Source organism: Tenrec ecaudatus, chromosome 10 (genome assembly GCF_050624435.1).
Source record: "Tenrec ecaudatus isolate mTenEca1 chromosome 10, mTenEca1.hap1, whole genome shotgun sequence".
In the NCBI taxonomy this organism is placed as follows: Eukaryota; Metazoa; Chordata; class Mammalia; order Afrosoricida; family Tenrecidae; genus Tenrec; species Tenrec ecaudatus.
This window is the reverse complement of record NC_134539.1, coordinates 475111-492261: the sequence shown is the minus strand read 5'-3', so window position 1 is coordinate 492261 and position 17151 is coordinate 475111. Positions and strand designations below refer to the sequence as shown.

The following is a 17151-nucleotide window of genomic DNA, read 5'->3' as shown; positions in this document are numbered from 1 at the left end:
GTCTCGGGCTCAAGGATAAAATAAAGCCATTCTCACATTGTTAAAAATCCAAGAAAAAGGGAACAAGTCTCAACCATCCAGATAAAGAGAGACGCATTCCCTTCAAAGGTACGACAAAAAGAAACTGATTCCAAATCTGGGGTTCCGCAGCCAGCAAATGTATCCCCTGACAAGGAAAGCACAGCAGAGCACCCAGGACCCAACAACAGACACACAACACTGCTACACTTCACTCTCGGCCGGTCTGCCCAGGGTTTCCAAGGGCACATTCTGCAGGCTGGAAAGGAAGCAAAAGACTAGCGGAGGACACCTGCAGGTGGAGCGAGTGAAGAGCCATGGGAAGGTGTTACTGACGTGAGTGGTGACAGAAAACGCCAGCAGCTTTAGTAAACGGGAGAGAGGAAGAACAAACAAAGTGCCCTTCACAACACACACGCGGCATCCCTATAAGGACAGCGTGGAACCGCCTGTGTGGGTTTCTGGGTCTGTAACTCTTTGCAGGAGGAGAACGCCCTGTCTCTCCCACAAGTGCCCTGAAGTCCTTGCATTATCTGGGAAGCAGGACAATCGATCATTCATATTAGCCTTCAATCAGCCTGAGTGCATGTTGCAATCTCGAGGGTAATGACTGAGAAACATTAAAACCCAACGTCCCCAAAGTGAACCACAGATATATAAACAATAGATATGTACATGGATTGGGGCTCACACTTCACTCCTGCCCAATCTAAGAACAAGTAGTTTGTACAACATGGCCTTGACACCCTCATGAACAGATCACTGAAGATTTGGGTGCTCAAAAAAATAATCCCTCCCCCCAAAACCAAACCAAACCAAACCAAAACCCAGCTGGTTCCTGGCTGTCAGAAAGAAGGGCACCGAGGGTCTTAACCAAATGAAAACCACACTCACTGCCATCGAGTTGATGCCAACTGATATGCACCCTGGTGGTTATGTGTTGGACTGCGATCCGCAGGGTCAGCAGTTTGAAACCTGCAGTCCACTGCACAGAAGAGACAGGGCTGTACTCCCATAAAGAGTTATACTCAGAGGACAGCACTGAAGCTGCAGCTCAGGGAGAGGGACTTGTCTGATCAGCACACCGGAGCAAAGGAAGGGGGAGGAAGAGAGAGTGGAGCACATCTTGGCCCACCAAGCCCTGAGGACGATATTCCTGCTCAGAGCAGACGATTCACAGAGAGGACCATATGGCCAGCTCCACCACGAGACATGACATCCCTCACTGACCCATAGCTCTAACGGGGACAACACTGGAGACACAGTGTGGGAATCGCACCCCATCTGACCCCACCACACCGAGGCAAAACACTAAGGGCGTGCAACAGAACAGCAAGGGGAGCAGAGCAAGGAAGTCCCCAGGGAGTACCAAAAATAGACTCTACCAGAAAACACTCCTAAAGATCAACAAACAGACCTTGAATTATTTACAGGCTTTTCTCTTTTTTTGTCATTTTTTTGTTGCTTTCTTTGGTTCTATCGTGTTTTGTACATATTCTCTCTGCAGGTCTAGCTAGATAAGATAGGCTGGATAAACAATCTGGAGGCGAAAACAATGGGACCAACAATTCTGGGGGACATGGGAGAGGGGGAGGCAGGGGAAAGGAAGTGGGTGTTACAACCCCAGGGACAAGGGAACAACAAGTGATCAAAAATCAGTGGCGAGGAGGATATAGGAGGTCTGGTAGGGTTTGATCAAGGGCAATGTAATTGAGAGAAATGACTGAAACCCAAATGAAGACTGAGCATGATAGTGAGACAAGAGGAAAGTAAAAGGAAATAGAGGAAAGAACTAGGAGGCAAAGGGCATTTATAGAGGCCTAAATACAGGCAGGTACAAATGTAAATATATTTATCTATGAGGATGGGGAAATAGAGATCTATGTGCATATATTTATAGGTTTAGTATTAAGGTAGCAGATGGACATTGGACCTTCACTCAAGTACTCCCTCAATGCAAGAACACTTTGTTCTATTAAGTAGGCATTCCATGATGCTCACCTTCCCAACATGATTACTGAAGACAAAGCGGGTGCATAAGCAAATGTGGTGAAGAAAGCTGATGGTGCCCGGCTATTAGAAGATATAGCATCTGGGGTCTTAAAGGCTTGAGGATAAACAAGTGGCCATCTAGCTGAGAAGCAACAAAGCCCACATGGAAGAAGCACATCCGTGGAAAAGAACCCCCTTATTTTCCACGGATCCCCCACTTTACCAAGCCTGATGTCCTTCTCCAAAGAATGGTCCCTTCTGATAACACTTCCAAAAAAACACGAGACAAGGTCTCCTCTCATCCCTGCTTCTAAGACAGATTCGCTGTTTCTCTTGGAAGCCTGTGGTGTGTTCCGTGTTCTTCGCCAACACTGTAATTCAAAGACAAAAATTCCCCTTTGGTTTTCCTGATTCAGTGTACGATTTCTGTAAACCTACTAGATGCCTGGAAACACCGTGGCCAGGACAGGGAACATCAGTCCCTAAGGGGCCATCTCTGCGCACACACTTTGAGAAGGTCTTTGGCAGACTTGTCCAGCGCAGTACATCATGGAATGCTGCTTCCATGGCTGCTCACAGGGGGGCCACGTACATGAAGTCCTGGACAGGGTCAATCTTCTATTGGTCAAGCTGCTCCTTATGCGTCCAGCTGTGAGGACCTTTGCTGTCGGTGGCACTGTGATTGCCATCAGTCCCTTCCGTCTTCAGCAAGCAAATTTGTGTCATCTGAGTAACACAGGTTGTAAATAAGCCCTCCTCCAATGTTGCAGCCTTCTTGTTATAGTCCAGATTTTCAGATGATTTGTTCAGCGTTCTGGTTGAATAAGTACGGTGAAAATAAATAACGTCGACACATAACTTTCCTTAAACCATACAATACACCCTTGGTTCTGTTTGACTGCCTCAGGGTTGGTGTACAGGTTCCACGTAAACACAGTAAAGCACTTGGGAACTCCCATTCGTCTCAGTGTTTTCTAAAATTCAAATGATCCACGTTGACTGGCTTTGCATAGTCCATAAAACAGAGGCAAAGGCAAAAAAACAGAGGCAAAGAACTTTCGGATCTTTTCCACTTTTAGCCAAGACCCACCTGACATCAGCAATGACGGCCTCATTTCAGGACTTCGGCAAAGGCTGGCAGTCCTCTGTGAAGGTTGTAACCATTTTAAAATCATTCAGCAAAACTTTTCTTTTGCTAACAACGAGCCTGTTTTATAATTTCCACGTGCTCTCTGGTCACCTTTCATTGGGACAGGCACATATACGCTCTTCTGGTTGGTCGGGTCAGATCTCCTGGCATAGATGAGTGAGTGCTTCCCGAGAGGCACCCATTTGCTTAAACACCGACTCAATTCCTAGAGCTTTGTTTCTGGCTGACGTCTTCAGTGCTGTTTGAGTTCCTTCAATCCCATCTGCTCTTCATCCTGTGTAGCCTCCTGAAATGGTTGGAAGTTGGACACTTCCTTCCTTTTAGTATGGCCATTCTGTGTATTCCTTCTGTCTCCTTCTGATGCTTCCGCCTTAGTCAGTACTTTGCCCAGTGCTGTCCTCGTTAAGGGGTGTCAAGTAGGGTCAGACCCTGGGCACGGCCTGGTCCTGTTTTCCTCACAATGGTCGTTATGCTTGAGCCACTGTTGCAGCCAATGGATCAATCCAGCTAATTAAGAGCCTTCCTCTTTTTTGCTGACCTGCTACTTTACCAAGCATGATGTCTTTTTCCTTCAATATTGCAACTCAAGGCAATGATTTGTCATTTTGCAAGACTTCCACATTACAACTGATAAAACATCACAAGAGAAATGAAAACCTAAACAAATGGTGTGTGGGTGGTGGTGGGGGGGTGCGACCCTGGTCCTGGGTTGGAAGACTTCTTCCCATATTGATCTATAAGTTCCCATATTGATCTATAAGTTCATATTGATCTATAAGTTATCTGAGTCTGCAGGCTTTCAGTAGGAGGCTGGGAGAAGAGACGTTGGTGTGCTGATGATAGAATTTATCTGGAAGTGCATGTGACTCAGAGGGGCCAAATCAATGTGGGGGGAAGGAAAGGAGCCACACGACCTGATTTTGTAATAGACTCTAAAGCCACCGTAATCAAGACAGTAGAGACCAGCAGACAGCCTCACACTCACACGGTCAGCTCGTTTCTGACAAAGGTGCCGCAATAATCCAACAAGGGAAAGGAATCTTCAGCTCATGGTGTCGGACGGAGAGACAACGCCCCTCAACTCTCACCAGAAGTCAGGTCTGCGCGTGTTCCAGACCCACGTGCAAGTGACAGGGGAGGTATCTCCGTGGCCATGAGAATGGCAAAGAGCTTTTAGAAGACCAAAGTCATAACCATTACACAATCGGAAAGGTGATCGATCATTAAAAGACTCGGTTAGGAAAATGAAAAGCTACAGGCTTAGAGACAATGTTACCAATATATACCAAAGACTCTTAAAACTCAGTAATAAGAGGCAAATGCACAGAGTATAAATGTATACGTCAAAAAGAAAATGCACACGGGCCAATAAGGACATGGGCGTACTGGTGACTGTCGCTTGTCCCGCGGGCCTCTGACATGCACACTCACAGCAGCCTGGGCCCGACGGGAGAAGGTCTCACGGCTGCTGCCGTGCCTGAGCCCACGGTGACAGCTGCCCTGGCGATAACCCACCTTGTTGAGAGGCATTCTCTTTTTGGCTGACCCTCTACCTTTTCCAGGGACTGACCTCCTGGTGACCCATTCAGAGGATGTGAGATGAAGCCTCGCTCACCCTCATTTCTGGGGAACAGGAACCATGACCCTGGTCGTCATTAAGAAACCCACTGCCATCAAGTTGATTCCGGCTCCTAGCAATGCTACAGCGCAGCGGAGTGCAGCTCCCACGACTGTCAGTCTCCCCTGGAGCCGACAGCCCCAGCATTCTCTTGAGGAGTGGCAGGCGGCTTGACCCACCAACACAGCAGTTAGTAGTCCAGTGCTCATCCCCCAGTGCCACCAGGGCGCCTGAAGGTCACAGCCACAGTAGTCATTCTGCTAAGTCCCCCACGAGCTGAAGATCACCAACGTCTAAATCTGACAGGACCATTAAGGGTGCATTGGCGCGGGTGGGAGCAACCAGCAGAGACCGGAGAAGGCTGGGGGGCTGCGGAGGCACCCCAGGACAGAAGCATCATGGAAACTCAGAGAGTGAGACTAAGTTCAACACACAGAAAGCAGAGACTGTCCCCTGCAGGGGAAGCAAAGCTAGTGTAGGATCCAATGAAGCATGAGGAGGGAGGTCGAGAGCCCACTGCAGTGCATGGTAGTGTGTGGCCTACCCAGGAACCTGAGCCTGGATCAGAGTGCAAAACGGCATGTGCACGAGCAAACTAGGAGCTCAGCCCCACGCGCAATGCACAGTGATGCATGACGGTGCTGGAGCCTGAGCCGGGGTGCAATGCACAGTGATGCATGACGATGCTGGGGGCCTGAGCCAGGGTGCAGTGCACAGGAAGTAGTGTGTGACCTGCCCAGGGGCCTGAGCTTTGGGTGCACAGCACACAAAGTGGGGGCGCAAAGGCTGGGCTGGCCTAAGAGATGCACCATGCCAACTGTCTTAACTAGAAACTGGGGTCTTGAGTGCGAGACAGGTGGACACTTTGGCTGAGGAACAAGCTCACCCAAAAGCAAACGGAAGGTCCTCTAGGGGTCCATAGCAGCCCAGGAAAGTCAGGAACAGGGGCCACTGAGTGCTGTCATGCACCTTATAGCAAGACCTGGCATTTCCCAGCAACCCACAGGAGGCTGCTGGTGGGGGGAGGAGTCGCAAGGAGAGACACCCTCACCATCAAGACCCCTCCCTCTCACTGGGCCTCCTCCTTGGGTGCTCATCCAGTCCACCCAAGGAGGGCAGCCTTCAGGGACAGGCAGGGGTTCCTAGCTGCTTCGGGAGTGGTGGTCCACCCAGTACAAGGCTGGCACGAGCAGGGCAGGATTCTGCAGGGCAAGGACACATGCAGGTGCCTGCTGTCTCTGCTGCCCACTGCACCCAGGGACAAGAACCCATTCTCCAGGGAGGGGCTTACATCCCCTGACCTCCCAGCTAGGACCACCTCCCCCGTAAGAATTGGCCAAGGGGAGCAGAGGGCCAGCAGGAGCCCTGACTGTCACTGAGAGTCCTCCAACTGCCCATCTAAGGAGCTGTGTCCCTTTAGGCCACCTGAGACAACTGAGACAAGGAGGTGGCCAGGAGCTGAAGGCTCTGTTTCAGGGCCAGGGAAGGGAGCAGGGCCTGCCTGTCCTGCGGGAGATGGACAGTAGTACCTGATGGGTAGGTGCTGGAGAAGGGGGCACTTCCTGGGGGCACACAGCAGCCCAGGCCCTCTCCTTAAGGCAGGACCCTCCTCACACCCACTCCATTCCCTCCCTGAACACATTTCCCAACAAGTGTTGGAATGATCCTCAGGAAGGGGGAGTTCTGGGGAGCGGCGGTAAGGGGCTCTGAGGAGTCGTACCACCCCGCCCCCCACATGCATTAAAAAGGAGGAGGCACTCACCGGGCGCCCAGCAGGAGGACTGGCATGGGGTAAGAACAGAGGGTTTCAGAGAAGACACTGGTGAGAAGCCAGCAGAACAGGCCCCACACAGAAGGGGCAAACATCACCAGATGCACCCAGTGTGCTCTGCATCCCCAGCAGCAGGACCCAGGAGGGTGCTGCAAGTGCCAGGCCTGAGGCGGCACCGCACCACTTGGGTACAGCAGCCAGGAGGAGCCCACCCTGGGCCAAGACCACCCTCTGCCCCAAAGCCCCCCAGCTATCCTCTGCCTCAGAGCCCCTCAGGCCCCCTAGGCCCCCAGGGCTGCCCTGAGGGATGGCTTTCAGCCCCTTTGGCACCAGGTGCTATCACCACTCACAGGCAGTTGGCCCCTTGCAAAGTCTGGGAAGGAGCATGGGCAATAGCAGGGGAAGGTTCTAGAAGGATGGACCCAGAGAGGGCTTTTGAGGGCTGGGAGTCTGGGAGGGGCCCCGGAGAAACCACAGTGGGGGCTCACCTTGCACCCCCTCCTCCGAGCACCAGGGCGATGGCGTTGCCCGTCAGCACCCGAGCCAGGCGGGAGAAATCTGAGTGCCTGTCAGGTGGCCGCTGGAACACTCGCTCGTACATCTCCACCTGCGCAAGGAGAGTGGATGGCAGGCCGGCCTAAGGCCCACCAGTCAGCTCCACTGGAGGGGCCATTGTCGGCAGGGGAACCAGGGAGTGGTCATGACAACCGTCTAGAGCCCCCCCACCCCACCCCATCCTGCCCTGCACCCAGAGCACGGCCTCACCAGCTTGGGCAGGCTCCTCCGAGAAAAGACCCTCCGTGGGCAGCACAGGTGCAGGTGGCCCGAACACCAGCTCCGCATGTTGAGCCACTCCACAGTGCGTGCTGGCTCAGGGCCCTCCTCTCGGTGCAGCAGGATCAGCTGCTTCTGGGCGCGCACAGCGGTGTTCTCCAGCATCTGCTCCAGCTGAGGGCAAGTGGGTGAGGGGAGGGGCTCCCAGCGCATGTGGGCCAGCCCATCCCCCGCTGGGTCCCGCTTGCAGCCATCTCTCAGAGCCTCTGAACAGCCTGAACCCTGCCCACTGTCCTGCTCACAACCTCGTCCACCGCCCCAGGACTCACCCACCACTCCAACTCTACCCACAGCTCTGCAGTGCCTACACCAGCCCCCACATACACAGTTCCCCGCCCCCCCTCCGGCAGGTCACCATCCGTAAGTGCCTCCCACTGCCCAACTCACAGCCATACCCACCACCCTGGGCCCACCCCTGCCCCTGCACCTGGCCCACAGTGGGCTCCTGCTCGCCCAGGCCCACGATGAGGATGCAGTCCGCCTGCCGGATGCAGCGCTGGGTCCACGGCGTCAATGTGCTGTCTGCTTGGTAGAGGACAATCCGGTGGATGTCCTCCTGCTGCCCCAGCCAGCTGGACAGACGGTACTCGTGGACACTGGAGTCACAGAAGGGCCCTGTCCCTCAGCTGGACCTGGGGGTAGTGGGGGCCCTCCAGGCAGAGTTCTCAGAGCCAGGACATGGTGGCCAGGCTGGTGCTGAGACCAGTGTGTGGAACTGACCAGCTGATGAGGACGAGGGGCCCAGGAGAAATAGGTACAGCCCTAGAGGTCCACTGGGGGCCAAGAGGCCCACCATCCACCGCCCTTCAAGGTAGGGAGCCATGCAGCTATCTGTCAGCTGGGCCACTCATACCCTTAGAGCTGGGCATGCCCTCCAAAGGACACCGGGACCCTGCCCACCTACCTGTCCCTCTCCTGGGTCTGCAGCCATGATGACAGCTTACTGCCAAGTACTATCTCCTAGTCCCCCCCACCCCCCCATAGCACCCCTACCCAATGACCACACTTCAGTAGTCCCTTCCCCGGGCCCCAGGAGGACACGCACCAGTCCAGAGCAGCAGAGCCCAGGCGCTGCTTGATGACGTCACTGGTCAGCAGCAGGACAGGACCTGGGGATACAGCCACAGAGAAGGGTGGGTGATGGGAGTGGACAGCCAGAACATCACAAGTTCTCCCCTCAGGCTGCCCTCCACTTCCCATGGGTGGGGATGTGCCAGCCTTGAGCCTGCCACCTGGTCCTGCTGAGGAACAGGCTGCTAGGGGACAGGCACCTGTCACCAGGGGACCAAACCCTGTGGGGGTTGGGTTAGGGGGTGACAGGCCTGTCCATCTCAACTCCAGTAGGAGGCTACACTCTGGGCACTGAGCAGCAGCCTGGCCTGTGCACGCGCCTCAGTCACAGCGGCAGGGGCTGGGGTCACGAGCAGCCAGGGAGAGCTTGCCCGCAGGCAGTAGGTCTGAGTTGGAGAGAAGGTGGTTGGTTGTGTGGTGAGTCCCTGGCAAGCAGGCAGCCTTTGTCTCGAGCTGTTCCGCTCCATCCTGCGTGAGGCCCTGGATGCCTCTGCAGACAGGAGACAGCATCGTGCTCTACTGGTGTGGGAGCTGGCTCACAGGCAAAGACCTCCACAGTCTGCACATAGGAGGCTACCATCCATCCCCCACGGGCGTCATTTCAGTATGGCTGGAGGCCACTGACACGAGGGAGGGTGGACACTAAGGTGCTTAGGGTTCTACCACCCTGGCTGGACCCCCTACCTTGGGGCACACCTCCTGCCCTAGACCTGCGCGTATGGGTTCTGGCTCTGGCCAGTGGAGGCCCAGTAGTCATCTCCTTCTGGGGAGGGCTTTGCCCCTTACCTCCTTTGGGGCAGGGACGCTTTCTTTAAAAGAGCCAGGCAGCAGCAGGCCTGGGACTGAGAGGACATGGTCCTTCCTTCCTAGGGTCCAACCCTCAGCAAGCACACCTTCCTGAGCAGCTTGGTCTCCGTACAAGAGTCTCTGAGCGAGGGAGGCTCCCTCATATCCATCAGGCAGTCTCCATCCGTCCCCCTGGCGTCTAGTGTGCAACAGAAGGCGATGGGGCCAGTCTGCACCATCTTCACGGCCTTTGCGCTCTTTGAACCCATGGGAGGCTGTTACGTCAGGTCGGCTCATAAGAGGGGAGGGGTCAGCTCGCTCACCATCCTGGCTACCAAGGAACATCGCAGTCGTGTTTCTCCTAAGACAGTAGCTTTTCTTTCCCACAGTATACTCAGTCCTTTCGACCACTACCAGAGTGCATACCTGAATGCCTTCTTCAGTGCCCGCCTCTGCACTCCCCAGAGGGGATGGACAGCAAGACCTGGCAAAGACGAAACGCACCTCCTCCTTGTTCCTCCCCAGTCATGAACACCCTACGCATCCTCCCAAATCTCTCATACCACAATCAGTACTGACTTGCCAACAGATTAAAACTTAATCAGGAAGGTGGGGGTGGGGATTTTTAAGAGAATGTCTTCCTGATGTTCGGGAAGGAGGATGTGTCTTCAGTGGGACATAAACGTGCTAAACATAAAGGGGAAACAAGAATCGTCCGAAGTCCTCTGCCCGTCTACACTCCCCAGCAGACTCCTGCACTCGAGCTGATGCCGACTCGGGACGCTCCTGAACAGGCTAGAACTTCCCCTGGGAGCTTCAGAGACCAACACTCTACAGGAGCAGAGAGCCCACCTTTCTCCTGCTGCCTACCTACGGCCACCATTAAATGATGACAAGGCAAGCCACCAAGAGGGAAAGACGCCTGCAGTCTGTGTGTCCACAAGATGCAACAACCAGAGAAGACAAAGTGGGCCACGAGCGGAGCTGGCCATCCCAGCTGAGCCGGCCAGTCACTGGGAAACAAAGACAAGACACCGTGAGGAGGTCTCGCTGCAGGTCCTGGTGAGTGGGGCATCAGCAAGGTGAGGGTCCGCCGTGAGGACACCACATGTGCTGGGGGTCATGCGAGCTCCACCACCCGACACGGATGGATCAGGAGGGAGTGGGGGGAGGCGAGGAAGGGAGCGTCAGGAGCTCATGCTGTGGGGATGTGCAGATGGGGTGGACACAAGGACCCCACATGCTCTGGGGACAGAAAGGTGAGTGGGATATGAGGGCCTCTCCTGCTACAGGGAAATGAGCATGGGTCCTGTGGACCCCATTTGCCACATGGGGCCTTTCTGGCTGAGACAGAACTTCCAGCCACAACACTGTCTCTACAGCTAAATCGTGACATGACATAAGACAGATGGCTCACATGAGCCGCTCTCAAGAGAAGAGCCAACAGTGGAGGCCACTGTGGGAAGGACACATACATTAGTCTAATCAGCAGAGCTTGCAAAGGCAAATGCCACAATTGCAGGACAAAAGAGGAAGCCCCTAGCGAGGAGTCCGCCCTCAGTCAGAACGACTCGATGGCACATGACAGCCACACAGCGCTCCCGTGGCGCTCACAGGGGACAGAGGGCTCACCACTAGGCAAGGCAGCAGTGGTAGGCCGGATGCCAAGTCGACAGAGCTGAAGTCACAACGGCACTGGATAGGTTTTAAGGTGGAATGTAGATGGACTTGAAGATCAGTTTTTAAAGATTAGGAAGAGGAAAAGGGGGGTGGGGTGGCCATGGGACGACATCAAACAGTCTAATATACATGCAATTGGAGCCCCAGAAGGAGTAGTTGAAAAGTAACAGCTAAAAAATGTCCTGAATTTAGTAAAAGACATAAATGTGTAGATTCAAACCCCACAGCAAATCCCATGCAGGATGAATATGAAGCAACCCTGAGGGCTTATCTGTCCTGGATCCTGTGCCGCAAGCTCTTCTCTGCTCTGGTCTAGTCAGATTGATAAGGTAGAACTGGGTCATGAGAGTGGGGGGAGGGGAAGCATTAAAAACTAGAGGAAGGGTATGGGCTTTGTCGGTGCATAAACCCCTCAGGACCCATAATGGGAGTAGCGATACTAGGAGGGTACGGGAAGTGGGGGGATTCAGGGGGAAAATCACAACAATTGACGTCCCAGGGGCACAGACAACAGAAAAGTGGGTGAAGGAAGACAGTGCCCAGTGTAAGACACACCAAAAAAATAAGAAGAAGAATTTATAAATTATCAAGAGTTCATGATGGAAGGAGGGGAAGGGAGGGAGGGAAAAAATGAGAAGCTGATACCAAGGGCTCAAGTAGAAAGAAAACGTTTTGGAAAAGATGACAACATGTGTACAGATGCATTTGACACTATGGATATATGTGTGGATTGTGATAAGAGCTGTGAGCCCCCAAGAAAGTAAGACTTAAATTATATAGGAGTCAATTGGCTGAAGACCAGGGCAGACCGCAGCCATATGCTGCTCCCTGGGACAAAGGTCCAAGAGCTGCACTCACTTCTCATCAGAAGCCGTGAAGAAACTTCACGAACGAGGAAGGAATCCAGACATTTCCAGAAAACAAAAAATGTGCAAGATGAGTCACCAGCCTGAGCCTGAACTCTCTGTGTGCCATCTGCGTGCCTGCGAGAGCACCGTGCCTCCCTAGAGCAAGTGTGGTGAAGAAATGAGACGGTGCCCCGCTCTCAGAAGGAACAGTGTCTGGTGTTTTAAAGGCGTCTTCAAACAAGCAGCCATCTAAGTGGGGTCCACAGGGAGAAGCACACCAGCCCGTGTGGTCCAAGGGCTGCAAACAGCAAAAGGCAAATCCGGGTTGCAGTGGACATCGCAGGAGCCCCACATGGACTGAGCCTCTGGTGAGTCTCCTCTGACCACAGTTGCCGTCAGGCAGAGAGGGTGGTGGAACTGGTGATGGTGGACATAGTCAGATGCCACACTGGAGAGTGAGACAGAGGCAGTTAGGTTAAAATGGAAAACCCTTTTCACCCTTACACCTTGATCGCCCTTTTGACTCTTTTGAAATTGTTCTAGTTTTCAATAATTTCTGCTTTCTTTTCAATTGAGGTTTTTCTCTGTTTGACTTTGTCAGTGTTTTAGAAGGACTTGTGTTTTTATGGTCTTGGTATCTTCCTCTGTCTATGAAATCCAGGAAACGAGACAGTAACTGGATTCACGGTTTCTTAGCAGTACGGCAGGGAGGTTGGGGGAATGAGGAGCTAATAACAATGAGTACAAGAAAGAAGAAAATGTTTTAAAATTGATTGTGGCGATGACTCTATAACTCTTCTTAATATGGTTGAAATATTGATTTGTATGATATATGAATTACATGTCAATTAAACTGTTTGAAAAAGAGCACCCAAGGAAAGACAAGGAGCTCACTGCCCCCACCCCCCACTCTGAACAGAAGGCGTAGGGTTTCAGCCCTTCACAGACGATAAAGACCCCTCAAAACCCAACAGCACAAAAATCAAGCCATCCTACCAGCAAACGGGCAGACGCTGTGGCTGGGCCCTTCCCCAGAGAGGGCACACACGTGGCAGCAAAGGGCACATGAGACGCTCGCTGTCCACCCTCGCTCACCGTCAGGAAGATGTGATAGCCTTTCACCACACACCTAACAGAAGAGCCTCATCCCCTCTCGTCCCCTTCAGGCACTTACCCTGGGGCTCTGGCCACAAAGCAGGTCTGCAGAGAGGACAAAGACAGAGGAGGCAGGCATACATTCAAACAGCTAACCAGCTGAGATGGGGGCAGCGTGGGCCCTGGTACAAAGGGCAAAGGGTCATGAAGGAAGGAGGCAGACAGAACACAGAGGGCAGATGCTGGCAGGACCTGTAAGGGTTGCAATCAGGGAGGGAAGACAAGGCATGTATGTGGCCAGCTGAGTGTGCACCTCCAGCCAGTCCTCAGTCCAAGGGCCTTACACAGTCAATGACGGAAGGCGGGATGCTGATGAAACCATGGGAATCCTTCTGAGGTTCCTCATAACCAGGCACAGGGCCACCATCTCTTCCCCTCCGGGGCCTCCAGGCCAGAGACCGGATGCGAGCAGAAGGCTTAGGCAGCTGGACTCCAACGCCCCTCCTAGAGAGCAGGGCTGGTGGTGCTGTGGGCTAAACTGGGCTACTAACCCACGGTCAGCAGCTCACAGACACCAGTCACCCCGGAACAAAGATGAGGCTGCCTGCTCCCATAGTGCTGGGAAGCAGCCTGGAAAGCCCTCTGAGGCGCCGCACAGTACATGGACTTGACGGCAGCAGCGTTTTGTTTTCCGCTAGGAATGTCCGTATGGGCTAGCCACCCTTTCCTCGTCATAGTGAAATGTACCTTCGCACCAGGGCACGTCATCGTCTCCTGAGCACAGCGCTCACCGCGCCCATCAGCCTCCTTTTTGCAAATGAGCGTGGAGCTGTCAGTGTGACGCTCAGGAAGTCTGCTGCTCAAGGCTGCAGGTAGTCAGTGATTCGGAGATCCCCGGGAAGCCTTGGGATCCTCCCAGTTTCTTAGCAGCCTCCGTGCACAATGCCCACTCACCCAGTGCCCTCTGTCCAAAAACTCTGCCTGCCGGAGCACTGGGACTCTGAGTAAAGCTGCCCAGGGCAGGGCTGTGGTGTCACACATGGGAAGCTGCTGACCAAGGGACATTATGTGGCCATGGAGTCTTCTGAGCAGCATAGGGAACACCCCACCTCCGCCCCTGAGATCTGTGGGTGGGGTGGGCAGGCTGCCTCCTCCTGTCAGGATTTGAGGGGAGCCCCAAAGAGAGAGGGTTGCTTGCCAACGGCAGTTGGCTCCATGGGGCAGTAGCATCTTGCTCCCCTAGACTCAGTGGAGAGTGGCACTGTCAGTCTGACATCAGCAGGTGCTGCACTCCTGTGCACGGGGCGGGGGTGGGGGGGGTGGTGGGGCGCTCACCGAAGGCCCGCAGGGCATGCTGGAGCTCCAGGGTGAAGGCCGTCAGGGGCACGTCCTCAGACACTGGCATGATGGCCACCGTGGACAGGTTGCTGGCCGGGTTACCCATGTCCCACTGGTTGTACGCCATGGGGAGCCCATGCTGGTGGCCTGCAGGCATGAGCACAGGTGGTCAGGCCCACCTTGAAGAGGCACTGACAGAGTGTGGGCATGACCCAGCACCTAGGGCTTGGCCCCTGCAGGGCACCTGGCATGCCCTCCCCCTCCCCCTCCCCTCCAGGCCGACCACATCCTGGGTCCTAATGCCCATGGACCAGAGCTGCAATCCCACACGGTGGATCCAAAGCCGAAATCCGACCAGGAGTGACTCTGCTGACTGGTTCACGGGTCAAGGGTGTTGTCTCCCAGGTGCAAAGGGCAGGGCGCATGCGCAGTGAAGGGCCGGCTTGGCAGGGAATCTATGGGGGCGGGGCTCAGACACTGGGGGGCATAAGAAAGGGACCGCCCCAAGTAAAAAAATCCCAACGTCCACTTGGAGAAATCCTTAAAAAGCAAAAGCAGCACAAAGCAAGCACACTAGAGGGTGCCAAGCCAAACTCACTGCCGCGGGTGGACACTCGCTCAAGGTGACCCTGCAGCGGGGCAGGGAGGAACTGCCCTGGGAGCTCCCGGGCCTGCAACCCCCCTGGAGCAGAAAGCCCCATCTTGCCTCCCTTTCCCCCCGCCGCCCCCCGCAGAGGGGCTGGCGGATTCAACGCCCAGCGTGTGACCTTGACACCACCAGGGCTCCTCAAAGAGGGGAGAGACTGGCCCGGTGGACTTGGCCGAGAGCCCAGTCAAATGGGGGTGGGTGGAGTACCCTCGTGGTGTTCCCTGCCTCACTAGTCTGGGTGGCTCTTCCTCCTTTCTCTCTTTGGGGCCGTAGGATGGCATTGCTTTCTTAGATCATGCCCTCACTGCTCTTACTGCATGGCGCTGGGACAAGAACCCCGTTCCTCATGGGCCCGCGCCCCAGCTCCAGACTTCTGGAGACTGTCAGAAATGCCCACACACATTACGTATTCTGCAGTTGGTATTAAATCAGTCACTCCTTTGCCATGTGGTTTGGACACATGTGTTGTGAGTCTTGATCTCTATCCCTACCCCTACCCCACTCCCCGCTAGCTCTGAGCTCAGAGAATAAAGTGGGGGCACCTCCCTCGGGGCCTCGTACAGGTGGAGGATGGCAGGTGTGCAGGCAGTGGGCCTCGGGGACCCTGACACGGCCATGTTGGTGCTGCAGGAGCCCCCAGCCCACTCATTCAGAATGGGGGCAGAGACCCAGTGAGGCTGGGAAGAGGCAGGAAAGTCTGTCCTAGACAATGCTCGCACCAGCCGGCCTCACCCAGGGAAGACCTCCTCACCACCCCAGAGGCCCACGCCCCATATTTTCCGCCAGTCCACAGGCCCCACAGGCCCGGGTGGCGGCTCACCTGCAGCGGTCACCTGCTGGAGGTTGCCCAGGATCTTCTCACCCAAGAGGTGGATCAACCGAGTTACCACCTGGCAGAGAAGCAGCCTCTGCTCAGGCACTGCCAGGCAGGGACATGTGGGAGACCCCAGGACCCCATAATGACAGGCTGAGGGGTGGACACTGACCACTTCTCAGAGGGCCCTGCTTGTGGGGGTGCTTGCTGGCCTTGATGGGCAAGGATGTCTTGACTGTGGGGGTGCTTGGAGGAAAGGGTACTCCCCCACACCCTTCCCTATGGGCCCATGCCTTTCAAAGTACAAGCTGCACGCCTTGGAGCCCCCAGCCAGGCCCTCACCTGGGGGTACTTGCGCTTGATAGACGTCAGAGCTCCCACAGGCAACTTGGCCAGCTCTGAATCCCGCACCGCATGCACCGTGGTGGCCCTGGCCTGGTGAGTCAGCATCTCCACCTGCGAGAGGAGCCAGACAGCTTGGGGAACCTCGTCTGAGAGCCAGGGAAACCCTGGCAGAGGTACAAGGGGCAGACTGCGCCCTAGTGCCACAGGACATCCTGGAGACCAGGCTCCCAGTGCCCCTCCCACCTTCCAGGAAAGACCCCTAAGCCTGGCCATTCAGGGGGAGGAAGGTACGGGAAAGGGGGGCAGTGGGAGGGAGGCTGACAGTCCTCTTTGGGGACCTACAACCATTTCCCACGCCCTCTTCAGGGACCGAGTGGGGGAATTGAACCTCAGCCTGGGAAGCCTACTCAGGGCAGGCAGAAGCAGCTGCACACCCCTGGGAACAGAAGGGACAGGGGTCCCCTCACTCAGCAACTGCCCACAGGATGGGGGTGATGTCTGGGGACCTAGACACAGCAACAGGCACCCCAGCCCTGGAGCTGTCTCCCCTCACCCCCAATATCTGGGTGACTTGTCCACTATTCTAACTCCAGCTGCCTTGCCCAGCCTGGGCCCAGCTGGCTACCCCAAAAATTAGGTCCTTCAAGCCCTGGGTGCCTGCAGACAGGCACCCAGGCTCTGGAAGGTCAGGGCAGAGTTGCATGTATCCTCCCCATGCACCTCCTCAAGGCAGCACCCCCCACTCAAGGGACCCAAGCAGAGGGCCCCCCAGGGGAGGGGCCCCAAGAGCCTCACCACGCCGATAAGGTCTCCACGGCCATACTCGCCCACCAGACGCTTCTTCCCATCATCCTTGCGGATGACCGAGCGCAGCCTGCCGCTGAGGACGATGTAGGTGCAGTCAGAGCTGTCACCCTGCCTGTGGGGCAGACAGAGCTGTTGGGGTTGCAGGGCAGCCCCCACCACATCCATCCCCCATGCACTCCCCTCAGTCTGCCCTGGGTGCATTGGAGGAAGTGACACTGTCCCATATCTGCTAGGAGACCAGGGAAGGAGCCAGCAGCTGATCAGTCTCGGCGCCTACAGGGCCAAGGAGACTTTCACCGAGCTTGTCCCACCAGCTCAGAACACAGCACGGAAAC

The 17151-nt window shown here is 55.2% G+C and overlaps 1 protein-coding gene across 3 annotated transcripts in view; it reads right to left on the bottom strand.

Moving 5' to 3' along the window:
* Positions 1-17151, bottom strand: part of PNPLA7 (patatin like domain 7, lysophospholipase) — a 41380-nt gene that overhangs the window by 5960 nt on the left and 18269 nt on the right. For all 3 annotated transcript variants that reach the window (XM_075559729.1, XM_075559732.1, XM_075559730.1), the window contains 8 exons: positions 16805-16928; positions 16007-16120; positions 15671-15740; positions 14199-14348; positions 8429-8492; positions 7811-7979; positions 7315-7497; positions 7038-7156 (listed from right to left, as the gene is read on the bottom strand). In XM_075559729.1, coding sequence (XP_075415844.1) covers positions 7038-7156; positions 7315-7497; positions 7811-7979; positions 8429-8492; positions 14199-14348; positions 15671-15740; positions 16007-16120; positions 16805-16928 — 993 coding nt within the window. The remainder of the gene's footprint in view (positions 1-7037; positions 7157-7314; positions 7498-7810; positions 7980-8428; positions 8493-14198; positions 14349-15670; positions 15741-16006; positions 16121-16804; positions 16929-17151) is intronic.